Source organism: Saccoglossus kowalevskii, chromosome 22 (genome assembly GCF_978046115.1).
Source record: "Saccoglossus kowalevskii chromosome 22, keSacKowa6.1, whole genome shotgun sequence".
Classification (NCBI taxonomy): domain Eukaryota; kingdom Metazoa; phylum Hemichordata; class Enteropneusta; family Harrimaniidae; genus Saccoglossus; species Saccoglossus kowalevskii.
Window position 1 is genome coordinate 15,574,343 of NC_140662.1, and position 25,068 is coordinate 15,599,410.

At 34.2% G+C, this 25,068-nt stretch overlaps 2 protein-coding genes across 2 annotated transcripts in view; both read right to left on the reverse strand.

Annotated features, from left to right (window-relative positions):
- Nucleotides 1-572: 572 nt before the first annotated feature.
- On the reverse strand, nucleotides 573-1,943 carry LOC146729049 (uncharacterized). Its single transcript, XM_085495770.1, has 2 exons — nucleotides 1,371-1,943; nucleotides 573-1,253 (listed from the first exon to the last, which is right to left on the reverse strand). Exons 1-2 carry the CDS (start codon nucleotides 1,941-1,943, stop codon nucleotides 573-575), a joined length of 1,254 nt encoding a protein of 417 aa, XP_085351896.1.
- Nucleotides 1,944-4,308: 2,365 nt separating this feature from the next.
- Nucleotides 4,309-25,068, reverse strand: part of LOC100374701 (endoplasmic reticulum disulfide reductase DNAJC10-like) — a 37,488-nt gene continuing 16,728 nt past the window's right edge. Inside the window, exons 7-20 of the mRNA XM_085496107.1 lie at nucleotides 22,526-22,616; nucleotides 22,075-22,235; nucleotides 18,593-18,721; nucleotides 16,553-16,642; nucleotides 15,932-16,039; nucleotides 14,109-14,223; nucleotides 13,060-13,196; nucleotides 12,069-12,287; nucleotides 11,504-11,662; nucleotides 10,557-10,690; nucleotides 9,422-9,626; nucleotides 8,142-8,273; nucleotides 7,740-7,829; nucleotides 4,309-7,469 (exon numbers count right to left, since the gene is read on the reverse strand). Coding sequence (XP_085352233.1) covers nucleotides 7,443-7,469; nucleotides 7,740-7,829; nucleotides 8,142-8,273; nucleotides 9,422-9,626; nucleotides 10,557-10,690; nucleotides 11,504-11,662; nucleotides 12,069-12,287; nucleotides 13,060-13,196; nucleotides 14,109-14,223; nucleotides 15,932-16,039; nucleotides 16,553-16,642; nucleotides 18,593-18,721; nucleotides 22,075-22,235; nucleotides 22,526-22,616 — 1,797 coding nt within the window. The 3' untranslated portion in view covers nucleotides 4,309-7,442. The remainder of the gene's footprint in view (nucleotides 7,470-7,739; nucleotides 7,830-8,141; nucleotides 8,274-9,421; nucleotides 9,627-10,556; nucleotides 10,691-11,503; nucleotides 11,663-12,068; nucleotides 12,288-13,059; nucleotides 13,197-14,108; nucleotides 14,224-15,931; nucleotides 16,040-16,552; nucleotides 16,643-18,592; nucleotides 18,722-22,074; nucleotides 22,236-22,525; nucleotides 22,617-25,068) is intronic.

The window sequence follows — 25,068 nt, forward strand, 5'->3', positions numbered from 1 at the left end:
TCTTGTGTCATATGGAGTCCATCTTTGTCAATGATGTGTGAACAGAACTCAATGCTATCTTGGAAGAATTTACATTTACTAAGATTAGCTCGTAGATTGTATTCTTGCAGTCGTTGCAATACAGCTTCAATATTAGCTAAATGTTCATCATCATCTTTGCCTGTAATGACCATGTCACCTATTATGCATTTTGTACGATCTGTTCCTTGTAGAATTTGTTCAATGGAACGCTGCCAAATTGATGGTGTTGAGGCAATGCCAAATACTAGACGATTGTATCTGTAAAGTCCCTTTGATGTGTTAATTGTGAGAAATGTCTTTGATTCATCATCCAATTCCATCTGGTGGTATGCTTGACGTAAATCAATTCGAGTGAATTTGTGACCACCTGCAAGCTCAGAAAATATATCTTCAATTCTGGGCAATGGGTATTGGTCAACTTGTAACACAGAATTGACAGTCACTTTATAGTCACCACAGATACGTACTGTACCATTCTTTTTCGCAACTGGTACTATAGGGGTTGCCCATTCACTATAATTGACTTTGGAGACGATTCCTTCCTCTTCCAGTCAGTCAAGTTCAGCTTCAACTTTTGGTCGAATTGCATAGGGTACTTGCCGTGACTGGGCATTTTCATCAACTACTAGTTTTGCTTTGATCCCTTTCATGGTTCCTAGTCCATCTCGGGGGAAAATGTCTGAGTATTTATCCAACAAGGGTTTTAATTTTGTGTCAATAGATGTGGTAGACTTACTTGGTTTGGTACTGGATGTACTTCTTACTGATTTGATATCTTGCCAGTTGAGTTGTATTTTGTACAGCCATTCTCGTCCAAATATTGGATTTCTTTCACTGTCATTATGCACATACAATTCTAGGCAGTGTGTCTTACCCTTGTAGTCTACAGTTACATCTATTTTCCCTCTGATGTCTAACTTGTGATCAGTGAATGCTTTTAAAGTGATGGAACTTTTTCTCAACCTCATTCCTTTGAAATATTTCTCGTAGTCATCATTAGAAATTAATGACACAGACGCACCAGTATCCAATTCCATTTGGATAGATTTACCTTCCACCAGTGGGGTAATCCATATTGGTTGACTACGTGGTTTGTCAATAACATTGACTTCATGAATAGTTCCCAGAATATCACTTTCATCACTATCAACATTCTCATCTAAGACGTGAACTTTTTTACCCTTGGACCTGTCTGCTTTGGAACGACAGACTTTCTGTATGTGTCCCTTTTTCTTACAGTTGTGGCATTCAGCATCTTTAAATCTACACTGCTGTGGTGTATGCCCCTTTCTTCAACATCTATAGCATGGTTTACTACTTGTGGTTGGCTGCTTCCATTTATGATTTACTTTGTTTATGGATGTTTCTACTCTTGCCTGTCCTTTCACTTCTAGTTGATCCTTGTCTGCAGTTTCCATAGCTACAGCGATCTCTATGGCAGTATTAAGGGTTATTTTGTCTTCCCTCAGTAAGCGCTTTTGTATTGCATCCATTCGTAAACCACACACCAATCTGTCACGCAAGGCGTCATTTAAATAGTTGCCAACATCACAGGACTTAGCTAGCCTTCTCAATTCAGCAACATAGCTATTGACAGATTCACCTACGTGTTGGTCTCGTTTGAAGAAGCGGAATCTCTCTGCTATTATCAATGGCTTGGGAGACAGATGTTTTCCCAAAATATCCACAACTTGATCAAATGTTTTGTCAGTTGGCCTATCAGGAGAAAGCAGATTTCTAAGAAGGGCATACATCTTAGGACCCATGAGGCTAAGTAAACCTTGCAATTTCTTGGGCTCTGGAATGTCATTAGCAGTAAAGTAATGTTTCAGCCTCTCTATGTATGATTGCCAGTCTTCCAAACTTTCATCAAAGGAATCAATTCTACCAAGCTGTCCAGTCACTACTATTGCTTGTTGCATTGCTTGGGCCTGTGGCTATTGTGCTACTGGTACTGGATCTGCCATGGTTATGGATTAAATGCGATTTACAGCTTACTACAAGTGGTTATAACTGACCTGAGACTGTAGGTTACTGTTTTGGTTGCACAGTCACTTTCTTCTTTTGTGGCAAAAAATATTTAAGAAATGCCTGAAATTCAGTTGCACTCAGCTCTTGGTTTACTCTGTATCTTTACTCAGTATTTGGTAGTAAAATCTAGCATCCTCGTCGCCAAAATATGCTGTGTATTTAAAAGAATTGATCAGCAGACTACATAATCAATCCAAAAATGGCAGCCATGTACAGAACAGCTTTATTAGCATAATCTAAAAATAGCACAGTTACTATGTAACGTAGAGGGCGCTGTTGTCAAATTAACTTGCATAGTAAAGTACATTACAAATTACATGTTGTTATCGTCGCTCAGAACTCAATTCCCCCACGTGTGCAGGTGACAACCCTCACGCTTTAAATAATGTAATGCAACTAGCTAGTAAAAGACATTATTGATACATGATTTGATACAATGCATTCAACGAGGCTACTTTCACATGTTGGGAACTAGGCCGTTTATCATACTCGCCACCAGTATCTGGCGAGACTTACCTTTAACCCTCTAGTTCGATGCTTTAACCTAACCATTGAACTCAAATTCTCTTTCCGTTTTAAACGTTTTATGCAGTACTGAGATTTGGATGGAACATCAACTCTACAAGTTCATATTAAACTTCAAGGCATACTCTGTGAAATTGGCTCTATAACTTTCTCACAAATGTCATTTCACCTTCAAACAGTGAGGATGTAGTCTGTACGCGACAAGTCTATACAAGACAAATCTGATTTGTCAGTGACTGTAAACTTAGCAAATTGTGCTCATACACATCATCCGAATCAGGAATCGCAGTTTCGCTAACGCCGGCCATTCATAACCAGCCCACAAACCAAAGGAGTTTTCATGTTCAGGCTTCGGCCGAATAAATGGTCCTTGACTGGCGAAGATGGCTCATACAGTGCATCAGCATAAAGGTGTCATAGCCACACAAAACAACATCAGAAGTTGATCTAAATCAAACAAGGTTACCCAACAAGCAGCGGACAGCTTAACGAGATGTCGCAATGTCAGAAGATGTCAGCAACATGACTTGATCCCCACAAAAAAACAATTCTTAGAAAGGAAGACATGAATGTCACAGTTGCCGTCATTTAATTATAAAATACTGGTGTTAAAATAATGCATGGAACTTCTGCACACAGTTGAATTAATATGTACTCTATGTGGGTACAACTCATCATAAAAGTGATTTCCCTTAATCTAGTATTGTACTGATAACTGAAAACTTCCATTGACCCGGGTCCAAAATCTCAGAGTACACAAGTGCAACCAAACTATGTCTCTTACAAGTATACATGCTCAAGAAACTGCATTCATAAATCTGAGTAAACCTTGATGTACCTTGACTTCTTTGTTAGTCCCCGGTCGGACGAAGTCCGAACACTGGGACTATTAATTTGGGTTTGTTCCGTCCGTACGCCCGGACACCCATTGACGGATTTCATTCAAACTTTACATGAAGACAATACATAATGTCTTACATATGTGCGTCAAGTTACCTTATGATCGGCAGCCATTTTGGATGTAAAATTTGCTATATACTTAAACGTGTCCGCAGCAGTTTCTCAGAGATGACCGGGCCGATTTGGATCAAACTTGGTATGATGATCATACATGTTTGGTTATAGGTGCACGTCATACTTTTTCTGCGATTCAAACAAATCTGGCTGACTGGCGGCCATTTTGTTTTTCATGGTATCCATGCCTACTTTCTCTTGTATGCCATGAACGTCTGTGTAAATTTTGTATACCAATAGATACATCAACATTATTTTTGTAATTTGATTCAATATGACTGCCCAATGTCCAGTTCTCCTGTAACAGCACTAAATCATAATTTTTTTATTTAATATAATTTTTTTATTATATTTTTTTTTAACTCCTCTACAGTTCTCACCGAGTCGGAATTGTACAACCCATCTGTCAAAGCATGTAATTGTGATGACGCTAGCTTTGTTTTTTAATAAAGCATGCAATGTGTCTAGCCGTCAAATAAGATGACATCTCGGGGGACTTCTTGAATAAATGAACATGATCAACATGATGGGAGAGATGAAAATCCTAGTCTGGAGCTCAAGAACCACCCAGAGGGAAAATAAACAAATCTGACAAAGGTCTATCCAAGAAGAAGTCAAAAATAGAATTGTTGACAGACGAATGAATGACAATTTACCAACATGGCAGTATAAGCGAAATGCTGTAAACATTCTGAACAAATAAGGATATAAAAACACTTTAATAAGAAATATATTTATTCCAAGAAAACATACTGGAAAATGTATTTTATGAAATATACATACATACATACATATTGAAAAATGGGTATTAAATATTGCTAGAAAGTGGAACATTTAAATCTAACTGACAGAATTTAATATTAAACTTTAAGCCAGAAGTACAGTAAATATCGAAAGAAAACTTTTTTTTTTGACTGTAGATTGTAGAATATATGAAGGTGATCATGACAGTATGTTATGCAAGAAATCTGTGGATAATCTGTAAACTAGCAAATACAGGTACATGTCAAAACTCAGTTTCAGGCCAGATGGATGCACTTGTTAAAAATGTTTTTTTTAAGACCTGTTTTAGTGAGTAACCCACAAAATTATTAAAACATAGTTGAACTCTGGTGACCTTGCCCTTTGTTATATAATATAATTCCCTTTATCATAGTTTGTTTCAATATAAATATGCATTGTCATAATTAATTTTGAATACAAACAAGTTTTGGGGTTAAACCAACAGTGGGGAATCAGTCTACCGAACGTCCTTAAAAGATGTAAATATCTTACAAAAACATTGGTGCCTTATTTGTTTAATTATTTTAAGGGACATAATTTCCAGCTTTATTCAAAGTAATTCAGATATTTTAGTATAAAAACAAATGCCTCATCGCAAAGAAAAAAGTGCTGCATTTAGACGTGAATAGATTCATAAAACATGCAAGATAACAAAAAATCTTAGCTGGCTTTTGTCCAAGTATTTTGTACAGGTGTCTGTCAAAAATTAATGATTCACTGAGACAAATATGAACTGCCTCATTGTGTGACTACTGTATTATATGAAAAGTAAAAAAAACCCACCCTTTATGAAAAGCTATCATGTTGCAAGCTCTGCTTTGTATGCAAATCAACTTAAATAGTTGGTGTCCAGTGGATGGAGAAGTCAACAGTACTGTTGCCTCCTGAGAATCTACATCTTCAAACACTGCAATCTTTGAAGTGCGTTTTTAAACCAGTATTATAAAAACTATATCATTCTGTTCTAATAGCTGAAACATATTCCTGTGAGTTTTCATTTGTCGAATGAACTGTTTGTCAAATACAGAATACATATATTTTAGAACAATTTTCTTTTCAAAATGTAGATGAAATGTTTTGCATTTTATGTACTTTTTATGTATTGTTTTTGATTTGATAACCTTGAACTAAACAGATTTTCTATGAGCTTCAGATCTTGATCAAAGTTTGGCACCCAGTTCATAGGAGTGCTTATATTGATTTTCTGACATCTTGTTTTCTGTAAAGAATTTATTGGTGGGTTTGCAAATGTGTATCAGACTGTGCAATTTCTCCATGAGTTGGTTTTGAAACCCAGTATGGGATTCTGAGATACATTACCAAGGATATTATTACAAGATAAATCATTTGCTTCATTGAACACATACAACAATGCATATTTCCACTGAGATCAGTGACCTTTGATGTGTATCACCAGTGATCAGTCAAGTAGAAACAGTCAAAATATTATTTTATCAGATTTTCTCAATTTTTGCATGATATTTTCATACAGGACATCTGTTGTTCAAACTCAGGGAACACTTTATACTGATGAATAAGGTGACCAAGTTTGATGAAGTTTGGAATAGAATTAGTAAAGTTATTATGCACACAATAACAATTATTAACGACGACGACAACGACAATGCCTGACAACATTTTCCCCTTAATATACCTTTCCCTTCCATCTTTGATGGTACGGGCAAGGTAAAAATAGCTATTCATTAGAAACCACATTTGATATAAAATTGGGCTATATGTTGTGAAATAATACAGCCAGAACTTTAACAAAATTGATTTTCAATTGACAACATTTTTTTTCACTTTTGAACACTGGTTTGAAACTTTATTTGATGCAATTCTCATAGATATCGAAAAAGATAGGAAAGAATTTGACAAGTTTCTTCAGGAATCCTTCAAAGTTTTTTCAGATATAATAGAAGGTCATTGTCACTGGCATAGTTTCTGGCCATTTTTAGTGACTTATGTGAGCTGTGAAATATATTTAATAGTTAGAGGAATATTCAAACATAACATGATTATATCAACAGAGTAAAGACAGTATGATTGAGAAATGATACTAGCTTTCAAATGAATAGGGTTAGGTACGTTCACTATTCGGTTAAGGACATAAAAACAACCAGGTATGTGTGAAAAGCTGTTTATGACATTTTATTTAATTTCTTTTAAAAAATTGCTGCTAGTTTGTTAAATATTATTGAAATCTAAAATATATTGTAAGCGACCGTACAAACCATAAGGTCTCACCTTTGTACCAAATTTCAAACCAATCTGTAAAAATGTATCTGAAAATTGGCAGATGTCGTTACTGCAGATTTTATCTGTGGGGGACTAACAAGGACTAGGACGTTTAATTCAGGGGGGGCACAAAAACCTGCTATATTGACACGCCAACGGAAAATATTACATCACAGTGACCCATACTCGTGTTTTCTGACACACTCCCTCAATGAGACTGCAAAGCGTTTACCCCTAGCAACCATATACTATGTAGTGCAAAATGGCTGCCAGATGGCCACTAGCACGAAAAGAGATAATTTTTGTGTAACATAACATATTGAGAACTATTAGCAGTACTTTTTTTTAAGTTTAGTAAAAGCCAAGCTTGGTATCGAAAGGATATGTATAATCATTTATTTAATTAAACTGGTTGCTGTCACGAAAAACAAATCAAAATCATTGTATTCAATTTTGCAATTATTTAAAAAACATTTAAAAGCGCTGCAGCCCCATGTAAGTTTCTATTTTTCTTTTATTTATGTACCAGTATACAGTAAGAAAAAGTAACATTGATTGGGTGGTGGACTAATATGTACTTTTTTTAGTTTTAATATGTGGAATTACCAAACAATGAAACAAAAGTAACCCACTGAACTAACCCTTAGGAATTCAGTTCCAGTAATAAAGACAGAAAGAAGGCCATTAAAAACATTGCACACCAATAAGTTATCAAAAAATTGTCAAAATAATCTGGAGTGCATCCTGCAATTGTTTTGTTTTTCTGAAAAATTCTCAGTTCACATAAGGCTTTTGTTTTCATAAAATCAGTGCATTTTGTTATTCAGCTTCTATAGTTCATCTCGAGGAATCTTTTTCTGTGAAAAAAAAAATAAATTAACATTTTGATCACCAAAATTACCTTCAGGCACAATGCACAAAATAGTTCTATTTACAGTCTGTTCTCTGAAATGTTTTGAAAATTTCAAATTTTCGATCAAAAGCTAGAATTAATAAAAAAATCTTGCATGTTGAGATTGCCTTCAAACCCTCGTTAAGTGTGAGAGTTGGCTTATCGTATAATTTTTATTGCATGCTTGTTTATGAAAGTGCATACCCTTAGCCTTTAAATCTTTGCTGACCCTTACCTTTAATTTATTTTCTGGGATTCTTCCTTTAACGTAATTTATTATAAAATCAACCCCTTGCATATGAGTAATGAATTCCCCTGCATAGTTCTGAAAGCAACATAAAAATTATTAACTTTTCAATAAACATTGTCAGGGTACTGTAAAGACATTAATTTTTCACTCTGTTATTTTTGCTAGCAAGTGAAATCTGCTAAATTAAATCCATGCAAATACTTAGAGAATAAGCTCAAAATATGTGGAATAGTGAAAATGAATACTTTCATATTAACGTAGTTTGTTTATTAGCATTAATATTATAATTTTACTAACTCAACTGGCAGATGTTATTCTAAATAGTAAATTTTTTTTTAAATCACAATCTAATCAACAAATCATGTGATCAATTCTGCTACCACGTACCTGTGATCCACCTTTTTTTCTTGCTCCCATGTATAACCTTATTGATGGATAGGAATTCACACCTGATTGCATGCAAGCACCCTGGTTATGATCACAGTTCATTTTCCCAGCATGCACTCTGTCTTCAAGACTCTGAAAGGTAATTAGAATATAATATATAAAGTAAGATTTCCATAACAACTATCTCACTGAAATCCTAAGATTACATTGAGAAGTGTCAGTACATTCATCTTCATGTACTACATAAATAACCACGCCGTACTTCCCCGAGTATAAGCCCAGGAGCCTGAACATGTAAAATCAGGAAAATTAGGGGGTGGGCTTATACTCGAGGACTACCATAGAAAAGATATTTTTTGGTGGGTTTAAAATTGTATATATCCAAATTATATTTTTCGTTCACAGCGAATAGAAAACTATGTTCTGTATGTTTGCCCACCATGCACTCTGAAATTAATGCGAGTTTTCTCGTAAAAGCAGAAACCAAACCAATCACAATTAATATGCAATGGAAATACACTTTTTACATGCATATTTTAATAAATGTCGTCGATGCATGGTAAAAACACCCTGGGCCTATATTCGAAGATGTCCTCAACTCATTAATTGTCTAAAAACAGAAGAGTGGGCTTATACTCAGTGAGGGGCTTACACTTGGGGAAGTACGGTAGTATACCAAATAAAAAAATCGAAATGAATGTTAGATCGAGATATTACATGTTGGCCAATTGCGCATTTTTGATCACTCTGACTATTAAAAAATCATGTTTTTTTCAACACTTTTAGTCACACTAATGTGAATTGCAAAGGATGATGAGATCACTGAATGCTTGTATTTCAGTTTTTCTTTACCGACCTTGTCAGTCTGTATAGTCAGATACAAAAAAACTGAGACACAATTACTTAACTCACAACGTGATAAACTTGTGTATAATTCTTGTGACTGTCAGTGTTACAAAACAGATTTTTAAATAGTCAAAAAAGTCTAGTCACACAATTCACCACCATGTAATATTTTTAGACAAATATTGGTATGGCATATACACAACGGGTATTCGCCTATATCTAAGATTTCAGACGACGGGAAATGTCTGGATCACAGATCAATTTTAAACTTGTTTTTTCCCTTGCTGCTATCTTATTATTAAATTACATTATGCACAAATGTTGAGAAATGTGCTCGTCAGTTACAATGGACAATCACTTTGCATACGTCACACAATTTCTTGCGCTCTTGAAGAGCGACAACATTCAGACCTGAACGTCAAATACCGACTTACCCTAACTGCGTTTTCAAATTGCGGCATAAACATTGTACACGGCCCGCACCAAGGACCAGCATAAAAATACACCAACCACGGCTCATTGTCTTGAATCACATTTCTCACAAAGTTATTTTGGTCTAACGTTGTCGCTACAGACGGCAAATACGAATAGACCCATCCTTGTATGGAAATAGCGTCTCGCATCCACCCGGTGTATTGTCTAGATACAAACGAGAAAGTAAAGAGAAATATATTACTGTAAAATACTTAATTTTAGCTGGAATTTATTTTCGCTGAAAAGACTTTTTGGTTGTTTTGTATGGTATTTATTTTCACTGATTTTTGATGAGTTTACTGGGTAATGTAAAATATAGGGAAAAATGTATATTCGCTGGATTTTATTTTCACTGAATCATTCCTTTCGTGAAAATCAATTCAAAGTGAAAATAAAGTATTCTACAGTACATGACAGTGTTCATAGGCAATCACATTTGCGAATGAATTATAATATAAAGGCCCAGGTATACTATAAATACGCTCCTAAACAATAGGGATTATTTCCTTGCTTGTCACGCTGTAGTAAACAGCTCCAGCCAAGCTCCGGTAAAAACGTGTTTTCTCGAACTTACATGTCTATTTTGTTGTGCCAAAGTGGATGCATGTGACTATGAATATCAAAGCAGTGATTGTGTGTAGTATTTATGACAATAAATAGTGTACGAGCTGAGATTTTGGTGGATAAAAGTAAAAGACATGAACCGGGGAAAGGGACGCGCGACTAATCTTGAATAATTACTACTGTCAATCAAAGTCACGTGATGTTGGACCGCTGAAACAGGATGCGTCATAGGCTGTGCAAGTGATTAACACCATGCATTAGCATAGCCACACCTCCAATTCACACTTGACCGGGGCAAGTGAATTGGGCCTTTAAGACACCCAAGAGAAACAAAATAACTTGAAAGCTCCACATTTGATATATACATGTAACTTCCCTGTAATGTCTATTATGTGCATTTTATTACCAAAAAAAATTGAAGACACCCCTGTTCAAAATGACAGTTGAGCTTTAATACCATATTTGGTTAAATACAGCTCTAATCGAATCATGTGTAATCAGGGTCACTGTACGCCACTTTCAGTAACTTACGTTGACCCAGCAAGGCCACTTTTACCATGCGGGTACATTTTAATAGTAGGATAACTTCCAATACCATTTCTGGAACATAAATCATTCCATTTAACGCAGTCTACACTGCCAAGTTGAGCAGTTCCATTTAACATCTGAAAAAACAAAGTTCAGAATTATTTATTTTGTCTTTGTTGCAAGGTATACCCTCATTAAAAAACAATGCCATCACATTTCATAGCAATTTTAAAATTTCTCTAAAAGGCAAATACTAAAGCTACTATACCAGTATCACCAATATTTTCACACAGAAGAACATGTAAAAAAATAATCTAATATTTTCATAATTGATTTTTCTGTACTTTCACATCACAGAAACAAAAAAAATTATTTTTGTCGGGGTAAATTTTATAACATATGATGCAATTCTGAGGCATCATTATAGGAATAATTTATTTTATGGTGTGTAGTTAAGTGTAGTTAAAGGGAAACCGATACTATAAATAGGGGCAAGATGGCCACTGCAATTAGTATGCTAATCCAAACAAGGCCGCTCACATCGCGGCGGGACCTCCAGGAAATGTGCCATTTACGATGTTTGGAGATCAAGCTGTGATTCCAAATACATTTTTATGGGGGCATGAATATGTATGCTAGCGATTACACTCATCAGGTTGGGCTTTATATAAAAGTTCTTGTTTCTGGTCTAAACATGCCGCGACAAGTAAAAATCATGAGTTTATAATGGCGGCTAATATATGCAAAATGCCTGTCAATCACAGTTTGAGTAATCAAGCATAATAAACAATCATTTACTTAGTGGACAGAGGCGGAGTTAATTACCCATGAGCATGTGGGGCAATCCATGGGATTGAGCTGTTCCCCATTAATACAGTTTTTGGCTTAGACACGCTTTTATTGGCAAAACTGTGCAGAGGGAAGTTACTTCAGATACACATGTAACTTACCTTGGCTAACTTTCTCCATTCTGGTGCCAGCGCCTGGCATGGTCCGCACCAGGGTGCGTAGAAATCAACCAACCACATTTGGTCCTTTTTTGTTTTACTTTTCACTAAAGAATCAAATCCATCTGGAGTCAAAGCAACTACTAATGGTGTCAAAATATCCTGAAAAAAATCAAATATCCCAATATATTGTAACTAATGTTACTTAGATCATACGCTTTTGGAGTTTAGTAGAACACTTGATAGGGAAAATCAATGTTCTAAATTTGTTAAGGTATGATAAAAGTTTTACAGCACGCTAACAAGGCATGACCATAAACAATATGGCAAATAGCGCCCTCACAGTTCAATCATGAACACACTTAAATATCACAAAAATTGAGATTTGAATGAAATCACTGTAGTTTCATTATGGCGACGTCATTTTCGGAAGGATATCCAGAAGTATTTTTTTCTGTAGCGAAAATATAAGAAATAACATTTTTGTATTTGTAATTTTCATGGTTGTCCCAATAAGGCAATAACCAGACAACTGTTAATAATTACGAACCCTAGAGTACTGCCTTACCTGAACAAAGTCAACTAAGTCTTTAGCTGTATTGCTTCCGGAGTATAGATGTGGTGTGGACTGGTTGTATAGCATTATGGTTGGGTACGATCGTACATTGTACTCATTGCACAGCGCACTGTGTGCTGTACAATCAACCGTACCAAGTTTAACTTTACCTAACAGCTCTTTAGCCGCTTTACGCCATTCAGGTATAAGCTGCTTGCATGGTGGACAGTGCTGAAAATAATAAATATGATGAAACATGTCTGTAGTGGCTGTTGGAATGAAAAAATCTTGACTACTATAAAATACTTTATTTTAGCTGGAATTAATTTTCGCTGAATAGACTTTTTGAGTGTTTTGTATGGAATTTATTTTCACTGATTTTTGACGAGTTGAATGTAAAATATAGGTAAAAATGTATATTTGCTGGATTCTATTTTCACTGAATTATTCCATCAAGCGAAAATAGCGAAAATTAACTCCAAGCGAAAATATTTCACAGTATATAATAATTTTACACATCAAATGTGAGGGTGATCAGTGTGCTGACTTTGACATTCAGAGAGTAAATACTAATGCAGTGATTATAGTATAATACTGAATCTCATTGTTTAACCCTTACACCTCCAGACTTTCTCATTCAAATTTTTCTGCACTTTTTTCTGATATTCTTTAATATTTCTGGAAATGAACCCTAATTTTGGAGCCAACAAACAACATTTAAGTCAATTTTCAGTTATTGCTCAAAAAATTTGGCTACGCTTCTTCTGAAGGGAGGTGCAGACTATAAACATGACTATTCTGTGAATTTGTGATGAAAAGAGAGAACTGGTGGTTTCATCAGAGATAGCATCAACAAAATGATGGTAAGTCCGAGCAGGACTGAATTTATCAGAATCCCTGCTGATTATCAATTGATTGAATGTGTACACTCTCTGCTGACCTGCCTTACTCATGGGAGCCTGGCTGCCTTAATCTGGTGATTAATCTGCTGGATTATACTTACTGGAGAAAAGAAGTCAACAAACCACAGCTCCCCACTGTTAATGACATGATTTGGGAAATATGATGGATCTAGCATGTGCACAGCTGAATTGGAACTCTCCCTTGCGAAAGCTGCTACATCTTGTGACATCATGCGTCCTGCGGAGAACAAGTCAATCAATAAATTACTGTGAATCAAAGTTTTAAATTTTACCAAACCACATTTTTTTTTATTTTTTATTATAATTTGGTCTAAATTACAATTTTTGAAAAAAAATATATATAAAAAATGAAGTCTGTTAACTTTGGTGTTAGGAATACAGAGATTGCAGAGAACTTTAACAAGAATTTGCAGCAGAGGATTTAACAAGAGAGCTTTTGATATGCGGTCACTTTTTAGTTAAGTGGAATACCACCCCTGTACCCATTTTTGGTAAAAAGAGCCAGAAACTACCGGTAATGCTTGTAGGCACTTTACTGAGAAGCTGCTTCAATGGCAAAAATACAAATTCTTGCTGCATTATTGGTAAGGATAAAAATTCCCACCACTTCATTAGAGAATTCAAATTATTGTACCACCAATTAAATGGCAAAAATTTATATTTTTGCCAATGATACGAGTGCAAATAAGAATTTTTGTTAACTCTAGTTTTGTAACAATAGTAAATGTACCCGTATACTTTCTGGTAAACAACTTCCTAATTTCAACAACTGGTATGAAACTCAAAACTGTCCAAGGTTTTGAGAGGTTTTTTTTAGTAGAACTTTGTTGCTAGGTTCCTCATTTTGAATCACATCTCATCGTAATAATATAACGTAAATCAAAATATCATCTAATCATTCAATACTAATAAACACTGATACCGGTAATACATGTACTAGTAATAACAGATGGGAGAGAGATCAATAGACAGACGGTCGGACAGACAGGCAAATGTATGCATTAACAGACAGTACCAACTAATCGGACCTGAAGCCCATCTGATGACTATCATATTTACTATGAATGCAATTTTTTCAGATATTGCTTCAAATAGAACAAACATGGTGATAGGAAAAATCATTATTTACCATGATGCACTTCATGTTGGCCATCTTTTCTGAACAGTACAGCTGCTGGTAGTCTCTTATCCATGTAAAGTTCTTGACAAATCGTCATAAATTTACTGCAATCCATTCTACCAACCTGAAATTTTGTCAGAGCATGCAACTTTGTCAGAACATTGGGTGATGAATAGCTCTTGTAACAGCAGTTGGTCAGATGCAAAGAAAGACCTTAGAAATATGATCTTTATATTATATTGAAAGCTGAGTGTAAGCAACGAAGCAGCTGCAAGATTCAGGCTTGGACACTGTATCATTATTACGTATATTTTAAAACACTAAAATAGCTACATATGCATGTATTGTGAGTGAATTTCGGCCCAATGCTCACATGTGCATGTATTGTGAGTGAATTTCGACCCAATGCTCACATGTGCATGTATTGTGAGTGAATTTCGGCCCAATGCTCACATATGCATGTATTGTGAGTGAATTTCGGCCCAATGCTCACATGTGCATGTATTGTGAGTGAATTTCGGCCCAATGCTCACATGTGCATGTATTGTGAGTGAATTTCGACCCAATGCTCACATGTGCATGTATTGTGAGTGAATTTCGGCCCAATGCTCACATGTGCATGTATTGTGAGTGAATTTCGACCCAATGCTCACATGTGCATGTATTGTGAGTGAATTTCGGCCCAATGCTCACATGTGCATGTATTGTGAGTGAATTTCGACCCAATGCTCACATGTGCATGTATTGTGAGTGAATTTCGGCCCAATGCTCACATGTGCATGTATTGTGAGTGAATTTCGGCCCAATGCTCACATGTGCATGTATTGTGAGTGAATTTCGGCCCAATGCTCACATGTGCATGTATTGTGAGTGAATTTCGGCCCAATGCTCACATGTGCATGTATTGTGAGTGAATTTCGGCCCAATGCTCACATGTGCATGTATTGTGAGTGAATTTCGGCCCAATGCTCACATGTGCATGTATTGTGAGTGAATTTCGGCCCAATGCTCACATGTGCATGTATTGTGAGTGAATTTCGGCCCAATGCTCACATGTGCATGTATTGTGAGTGAATTTCGGCCCAATGCTCACATGTGCATGTATTGTGAGTGAATTTCGGCCCAATGCTCACATGTGCATGTATTGTGAGTGAATTTCGACCCAATGCTCACATGTGCATGTATTGTGAGTGAATTTCGACCCAATGCTCACATGTGCATGTATTGTGAGTGAATTTCGGCCCAATGCTCACATGTGCATGTATTGTGAGTGAATTTCGGCCCAATGCTCACATGTGCATGTATTGTGAGTGAATTTCGGCCCAATGCTCAAATTAATAGAATCTTAATTTAGCTCGAGTGCTAACAATGTCATTGTGAGAAAATACTCTCCTTTAAATTAGCAATATTACAGATTTTCTACATTACCGCCGGTAGCTAAAATAACATGCAACCATCACGGTGAAAAATAAAAGCCGAAAACTTTCAGAAAACGGTAGTTTGGAACAGTGTAAATAGATTACTCCTGCATGTGCAACATATATAAATTTAGCTGTTCAGGATTACTTCAAAGTTGAGTTTGTGTTGTTTTCTCAAATTTAGCTATTTTCATCGGCTCTTCAATCGGCGTTCCACAGGAGCTCACATAGCGCTTAGAAATACACGGTACAATGCTGCGCGTCTTAGCAACATGGAACGTCCAGTGACATAGCTCCGCCTCCAAGGATAGGTCAAATTTACATGAACAATCCAATATTTATATAAAGTAGAAATACATGCTACATAACATGCTTTCAACCATCAAATATCATAATATCGGGAAACGCACTTACTTTGATTTCATCCAGTAAATATGGTAATTTTCTCATTTCAGTTTCAACTTGGTCACTATTGGCAACAAAGTGTACAAGCCAGGGACTTTCACTACTATTACGAATTGCCTGCATAAAGAAATAAACAAATTTTCATACATGTACTTGCAACTTGAGAAAGTACAAATTAAGTACTGTAAAATACTATATTTTCGCCTGGAATTAATTTTCGTTATTTTTTTCCTATACTTGACATTCAACTTGTCAAAAATCACTGAAAATAAATTGAGTCAAAATTCAGTTTTTAATCAAAACATTTTGGCTATTTTTGTCCCAATCTTCTGAAGGAAAGTGTAGACAATAAACACTACATTGCGATTAAAAGAGGGAACTGGTGGTGGAAAAGTTAAGCTCACAAATTTGCCAGTGTTTTGTAATTTTACATATTCAAGATGATTTTACTTATCAACGAAAAAAAAGCCAAAATAAAACCCAGTGAATAAATAAGACATTTACAGTATTTAACAACAAAATTGAATGCCGGTTATCTGACAGAGATTCAACCAACTAGATTTGAATTTATTTGCATTCCATCAAAAACACTGTCAATATATCAGTCAATTGAATTACATATGCACATACCTTGAGCTGCATATCATCTATATACTGTATATCTGGTAACATTTTTAACACTTCGTCAGCTATATCTTTCGGTTCACCAATATCAACGTACTGAAATAAACGTTTTATATTATTATAACCTCATACCCTTAGCAGCCAATCAGATTCATGCATTTGGCGGTGGATATATTAGAGCATTGTCTTCTCAGCAGTCAAAAACGTAATATTTAGTTATTGCGCTTGTGCAGACGTTATGATCGATTCACCAATGAGGTTTGTCAGTGTTTATAATTTATGAACAGGTCGAACAACTGACATTTTCGGCTGAACAAGGCATCTTGTATCACTTGGGCAGAGTTATGTTCAATGTGAATAATTTTATATTGACTTTGGCCCAGGTCAATATATCTAAAATATCATCCATGTACGTACACTGTTTACGCATGTAGCAACTGACGGAGAATAAGAGAATACCAACATTCTGCCTTTAAGGAGATGGGATGAACAAAAGTAATATTTCACTATATTGACAAATTAGTGATGTTTTTTTTGTTAAATAAGATGTGGCTAAGCACTACAAGAAATCTCCCATTGAATTTTATGAGGGAGATTGTTCATTTAATATTGCAAAATTGGTATTAGAAGCAACAGCTTTTATTGAAAGAGTACAATGCAATACTATTAGACATAATAGAAAAGGTGATTTTTTTGGTTCTCAATTGTTCACAAAGAATGGGTGCAGCTTTTATTGTAGATGCAGCTCCTAATACAGATTTTATGATACATTTAGAACTGCCCTCTAGTGTTTAAGTGTCACTGAAAAGATAACATAGTCATCTCTCAAATTGTATTTTGCCACAATCTAAATGTAGAACATCCAATTATGCTAATGATCTCATTAAATATGCAAATCATAATAACCAATATTGCAGCCAATTTCAGCCTTTCATTTCATAAGACATTCTATTTTGTTAATGAGCTCATTAAATATGCAAACCTTGAATCACAATAACCAATATTGGAGCCAATTTGAGCTTTCCATCTTGAGACATTCAATTATGCTAATGAGCTCATAAAATATGCAAACCTTGAATCACAATAACCAATATTAGAGCCAATTTGAGCCTTCCATCTTGAGACATTCAATTATGCTAATGAGCTCATAAAATATGCAAACCTTGAATCACAATAACCAATATTGGAGCCAATTTGAGCCTTCCATCTTGAGACATTCAATTATGCTAATGAGCTCATAAAATATGCAAACCTTGAATCACAATAACCAATATTGGAGCCAATTTGAGCCTTCCATCTTGAGACATTCAATTATGCTAATGAGCTCATAAAATATGCAAACCTTGAATCACAATAACCAATATTGGAGCCAATTTGAGCCTTCCATCTTGAGACATTCAATTATGCTAATGAGCTCATTAAATATGCAAACCTTGAATCACAATAACCAATATTGGAGCCAATTTGAGCCTTCCATCTTGAGACATTCAATTATGCTAATGAGTTCATAAAATATGCAAACCTTGAATCACAATAACCAATATTGGAGCCAATTTGAGCTTTCCATCTTGAGACATTCAATTATGATAATGAGCTCATAAAATATGCAAACCTTGAATCACAATAACCAATATTGGAGCCAATTTGAGCTTTCCATCTTGAGACATTCAATTATGCTAATGAGCTCATAAACTATGCAAACCTTGAATCACAATAACCAATATTGGAGCCAATTTGAGCCTTCCATCTTGAGACATTCAATTATGCTAATGAGCTCATAAAATATGCAAACCTTGAATCACAATAACCAATATTGGAGCCAATTTGAGCCTTCCATCTTGAGACATTCAATTATGCTAATGAGCTCATAAAATATGCAAACCTTGAATCACAATAACCAATATTGGAGCCAATTTGAGCTTTTCTGTGATGTTTATCGATGTCATTTTGATATCACAGAAGCATTGTCAAAACATGAAGAAGCAAAAATAAAAGTATATCAGGTGTACAACAGTGACAAGTAAAATATTCAACTGTATGACTTACTGTTCCTCTATCCTTCTTACACTGCACTGCTTTATCATAAAACTTGAGTATATTACCAGCCACTCCCATCGCTTGACATAATGTACTTGATGCAACACAGTCAACATGAGCCACTGTCACTGTCTTGTCCTAAAAAAAATGCAAAAAAGTTCAATATATAGAAGGGTACGTTAATTCAGTGGGCTTGTATTTAATAATGCACCACTGTCATCATGCGTTGCAAAGCATCATGTTTGATATACGAGCCATTTAGTGACAAAGCATAAAAATACATTGATTACACAAAATTCAAATGCTATCAGTTGTATGGTCAGATTGTTTTTTATACTGTTTGAAAGTGACTACATACATCAGTTACCAAAATTGCTGCTTATTTGAGCTTTTCATCTTGACATTCAGTTATGCTAATTGGCTAATTATATATGCAAACCATGCATCACAATTACAAACATTGCAGCTAATTAGAGGCTTTCCTCCTGACATTCAGTTTTGCTAATTGGCTAATTAAATATGCAAACCATTCATCACAATTACTAATATTTTCAGCTCTATCTTTAGTGAGATATTCAAATATGCTAATCAGTTAATTAAATACGCATCACAATTACCAATATTACAGCTAATTAGAGGCTTTCATCACGACATTCAGTTATGCTAATTGGCTAATTATATATGCAAACCATGCATTAAATTACTAATATTTTAAGCTCTCTATCTTTTGTAAGATAATCAATTATTCTAATCAGTTAAATAAATATGCATCACAATTACCAATATTGCAGCTAATTTGAGACTTCCATCTTGACATTCAGTTATGCTAATTGGCTAATTATATATGCAAACCATTCATCACAATTACTAATATTTTCAGCTCTATCTTTAGTGAGATATTCAAATATGCTAATCAGTTAATTAAATACGCATCACAATTACCAATATTACAGCTAATTAGAGGCTTTCATCATGACATTCAGTTATGCTAATTGGCTAATTAAATATGCAAACCATTCATCACAATTACTAATATTTTAAGCTCTATCTTTAGTGAGATATTCAAATATGCTAATCAGTTAATTAAATACGCATCACAATTACCAATATTACAGCTAATTAGAGGCTTTCATCATGACATTCAGTTATGCTAATTGGCTAATTATATATGCAAACCATGCATTACAATTACTAATATTTTCAGCTCTCTATCTTTTGTAAGAAGATGATCAATTATTCTAATCAGTTAAATAAATATGCATCACAATTACCAATATTGCAGCTAATTTGAGACTTTCATCTTGACATTCAGTTATGCTAATTGGCTAATTATATATGCAAACCATTCATCACAATTACTAATATTTTAAGCTCTATCTTTAGTGAGATATTCAAATATGCTAATCAGTTAATTAAATACGCATCACAATTATCAATATTACAGCTAATTAGAGGCTTTCATCTTGACATTCAATTATGCTAATTATATATACAAACCATGCATTACAATTACTAATATTTTCAGCTCTCTATCTTTTGTAAGAAGATAATCAATTATTCTAATCAGTTAATTAAATACGCATCACAATTATCAATATTACAGCTAATTTGAGACTTTCATCTTGACATTCAGTTATGCTAATTGGCTAATTATATATGCAAACCATGCATTACAATTACTAATATTTTCAGCTCTATCTTTAGTGAGATATTCAAATATGCTAATCAGTTAATTAAATATGCATCACAATTACTAATATTACAGCTAATTTGAGACTTTCATCTTGACATTCAGTTATGCTAATTGGCTAATTATATATGCAAACCATGCATTACAATTACTAATATTTTCAGCTCTATCTTTAGTGAGATATTCAAATATGCTAATCAGTTAATTAAATACGCATCACAATTATCAATATTACAGCTAATTTGAGACTTTCATCTTGACATTCAGTTATGCTAATTGGCTAATTATATATGCAAACCAAGCATTACAATTACTAATATTTTCAGCTCTATCTTTTGTAAGAAGATAATCAATTATTCTAATCAGTTAATTAAATATGCATCACAATTACCAATATTGCAGCTAATTTGAGACTTTCATCTTGACATTCAGTTATGCTAATTGGCTAATTACATATGCAAACCATGCATCACAATTACAAACATTGCAGCTAATTAGAGGCTTTCCTCCTGACATTCAGTTTTGCTAATTGGCTAATTAACTATGCAAACCATTCATCACAATTACTAATATTTTCAGCTCTATCTTTAGTGAGATATTCAAATATGCTAATCAGTTAATTAAATACGCATCACAATTACCAATATTGCAGCTAATTTGAGACTTTCATCTTGACATTCAGTTATGCTAATTGGCTAATTGGCTAATTAAATATGCAAACCATTCATCACAATTACTAATATTTTCAGCTCTATCTTTAGTGAGATATTCAAATATGCTAATCAGTTAATTAAATACGCATCACAATTACCAATATTACAGCTAATTAGAGGCTTTCATCATGACATTCAGTTATGCTAATTGGCTAATTAAATATGCAAACCATTCATCACAATTACTAATATTTTCAGCTCTATCTTTAGTGAGATATTCAAATATGCTAATCAGTTAATTAAATACGCATCACAATTACCAATATTACAGCTAATTAGAGGCTTTCATCATGACATTCAGTTATGCTAATTGGCTAATTAAATATGCAAACCATTCATCACAATTACTAATATTTTAAGCTCTATCTTTAGTGAGATATTCAAATATGCTAATCAGTTAATTAAATACGCATCACAATTACCAATATTACAGCTAATTAGAGGCTTTCATCATGACATTCAGTTATACTAATTGGCTAATTATATATGCAAACCATTCATCACAATTACTAATATTTTAAGCTCTATCTTTAGTGAGATATTCAAATATGCTAATCAGTTAATTAAATACGCATCACAATTATCAATATTACAGCTAATTAAAGGCTTTCATCATGACATTCAGTTATGCTAATTGGCTAATTATATATGCAAACCATGCATTATAATTACTAATATTTTCAGCTCTCTATCTTTTGTAAGAAGATAATCAATTATTCTAATCAGTTAATTAAATATGCATCACAATTACCAATATTGCAGCTAATTTGAGACTTTCATCTTGACATTCAGTTATGCTAATTGGCTAATTACATATGCAAACCATGCATCACAATTACAAACATTGCAGCTAATTAGAGGCTTTCCTCCTGACATTCAGTTTTGCTAATTGGCTAATTAAATATGCAAACCATTCATCACAATTACTAATATTTTCAGCTCTATCTTTAGTAAGATATTCCAATATGCTAATCAGTTAATTAAATATGTATCACAATCATCAATATTGCAGCTAATCTTAGACTTTCATCTTGTAATTAAATTATGTTAATTGCTAATTAAATATGCAAACCATGCATCCCAATTACCAATATTGCAGCGACTTTGAGCCTTTCATCTTTAGTAAGACATTCAGAAAAGACCAATTCTGATGTATCATCATCACTGGACCCTTTAGCTGCACCACAGTAGATCATCAATAACGGATGAGATTTTAAATCCTTGCTTGTCAGTACTTGTTTGAAATTACCTGTTAGCAACAAGAATAAATTATCTGTATTATTCAAATTTATTTAACCTTTTTACCACCAGTTCCCTCTTTTCCTGGGATTGGGGGATTGGAACAAAAATAACCATTTTTTCGGAGTAAAAACTGAAAATTGACTTAAATTTTGTCTGTTGGCTCCAAAATTAAGATTAATTTCCAGAAACATTGAATGATATTAGAAAAAATGCAGACAAATTTAGGCGAGAAAGTGTGCTGGTGAATGGGTTAAAGTCAGCAAGATGTGAAATTCTAAATTGAAGGAATATACTTACCAGCCCAAATATCCTGTACTACTGCTTTCACTTGTCGTAACGCATGGCGAACCAACGAACTCAGTGTTTTAGCACCGCTATAAGGTTCATTCTGTCAAGATAAACACATAATAAAAATTACAATTCACATTTTCCTTTCAATGTTAAACTGCTTATTTGCTTTATCAGTGGGGTATGCACTTTTTTTCTAAATTTTTTCAGTATACTTTTTCGGTTTATATGCACTTCTATTGGAGATGTGCTAATAAAACAAACGTGGTGTACAATGTATACTAATAATGGAAATACTGACTGGTTATAAAAATGAGTTAAATAATGGGGAATAAAAATATGGTCATCTTTAGCGATGCCATTCTCATTTTCAAAAAGCCCCCTAAGTTATGGAAAATAACCAGGAATAAATGGAATGAGGGGGGACTGAAATAAGTCACCAATTGAACAAGTTTAAAATTATTAAAGATCATATATCCATCAATTCACACAAAGTATTTCGTACATTAGTCCAAAAAACCTAAATGTTTCCATCTGAAATAATAGAGGGGATAATAACTACATTAATAATTATATTAATATGATTGAGGTTTTTTATAAATATTTTTATCATTTTTGAACTAGACTTGTAGCCTTATTTGTGGGTTACCATAATCCTACGGGTTGGACCTCTCCATTATTTAAACCCCTCTATTAGTGGGAACTTCCCCAAGTTTTGCTAAAAACAACTACCCTATTAGGTCTATTACCAATAGTATATCTGCTTACGTAATAGTATAGCTGTAACTGTAGTCAAAATAGTTTACCAATCCAGTATAAAATGCATGAGAATGTTAGGGAAAATAAATAAATGTAAATATTGGTTATTTTGCTTCAAAAACCTACTGGCAAAAAACAGCAGTATTCCGATAATACCCATCCACCTTTTGTCTGCGTTTCCACGTTTCACACTTTTTCTGTTTGAAATGACCTTCAATGACATCTTTGAATTTAACATTAATATTAGCACTTTAATAAAACCTATTAAACCTATCAAATAAATTCAACCACTCAAGAAACGCAAATTTAATTTTTCTTCTAACGAATCATCCAGCTCCAAAAATAATTTATGGTGCAATTAACGAGAGGATCAAGTCATATCTATTTTCCTATTATTCTAATTATGTTAATATTGAGAAATTATAACCGTATATACACTGCGGTGTGAGTCAACAAAATATTCTCAATATGTTGCCAACCCATACGTAAATGAATCAATATTGTTCCACGATGAAATGTTACACTGTGCCATGTGCACACTCAATGAAATTAATCACTCAAATATTGTAAAATAACTATAATCAGCCCAAAAGATATGCACCGCAAATTATTAATTATTCCCCCTTATGTTATATTGCTATTTCACCAACCATACGACAGAAATATATGAAATGTTTTATGTCTATTTCCATGAGATTCTTATTATACATCCACTTTTTGTGAATATTAATTTTCTTATAAATTGCAATATTCCAATTTGACTTGAGTACAGTTATGTAGGATGGCCACCTTTCGCTGATCATACAGCCCCCACAGTCCCGAGAAGTCATATAGACCGGGGATTCAACACTATGTGAAGGGTTGTATCAGGCGATTTAAGCGGCATTCAGTTTTGCAGCTAAAAAATAAACAGAGCGATACAAATCAACCTTTGCCAATGAAACTATCCATCAACACAAAATATACGTCATGTTGTTCTTGATGTATTTATAAATAAAATGTTGTTTCGTTGTGTAAAATTAATTTTCAGCAACGTTGCAGTGCTGTAGATTTTCAAGAAAGATATTTATAATGGCTAGATTGATTGATCTATGGCTTTGGCTGATTACAATCATGAAAACTGCATGAAAAGCTATAAATTTGTAGCCGGTGTCCCCGGTCTAATAGACTTCTCCGGACTGTGGGGGCTGAATGATCAGTGGAAGAAGGCCAACCTGCAGGATTGTACTCAGGGTTAACTAAACATGTCAGGTTTCGACAAAACATAAAATTGTTTTGATGACCACTAGTTTGTACTTAGTACACTTGACAAACAGAAAAGAATTAAGACAAGCCGGTAGGCTGGTTGGCGATCCGCTCCGCTCAAAAACAAGCAACATGTTTTTGGTTGTTTCCATGGTGTGACATAAACTTGAAGCTAACGTCGGTTTATAACTAATACGAGGTTCGCAAACACCATTCAGTCTTTAGAAGTTACTTAGTTTATTACTAGGACCACAGTCACTCTACTTGTAGAATGACTGTGCTAGGACGTATTCTGCTTTTACATTTATTATTTCCAACCGTTTTGCGATAGCATTTTCTAGAATGAAGCGTTTCCTGTAAATGCTGGAAAGCGAAATAATGAAATGGTAAATATTTACCTAAATTGCAGTTTGTTGACCTTCATAACAATATACTTCATAATGCAAAACACTAGTCACAGTGAGTTATTTACATATATACGACTCCTAATCGAAAAATATGACCACAGTCCAGAATTTCAGACAGATATTAAGCAACCTAAGAGCATA

Coding starts and splice junctions, on each gene's coding strand:
- LOC146729049 (XM_085495770.1), bottom strand. CDS start 1,943: ATGCAACAAGCAATAGTAGTGACTGGACAGCTTGGTAGAATTGATTCC. Junction 1,254..1,370: donor TAGAAACATCCATAAACAAA/GTAAATCATAAA, acceptor CACAACTGTAAG/AAAAAGGGACACATACAGAA.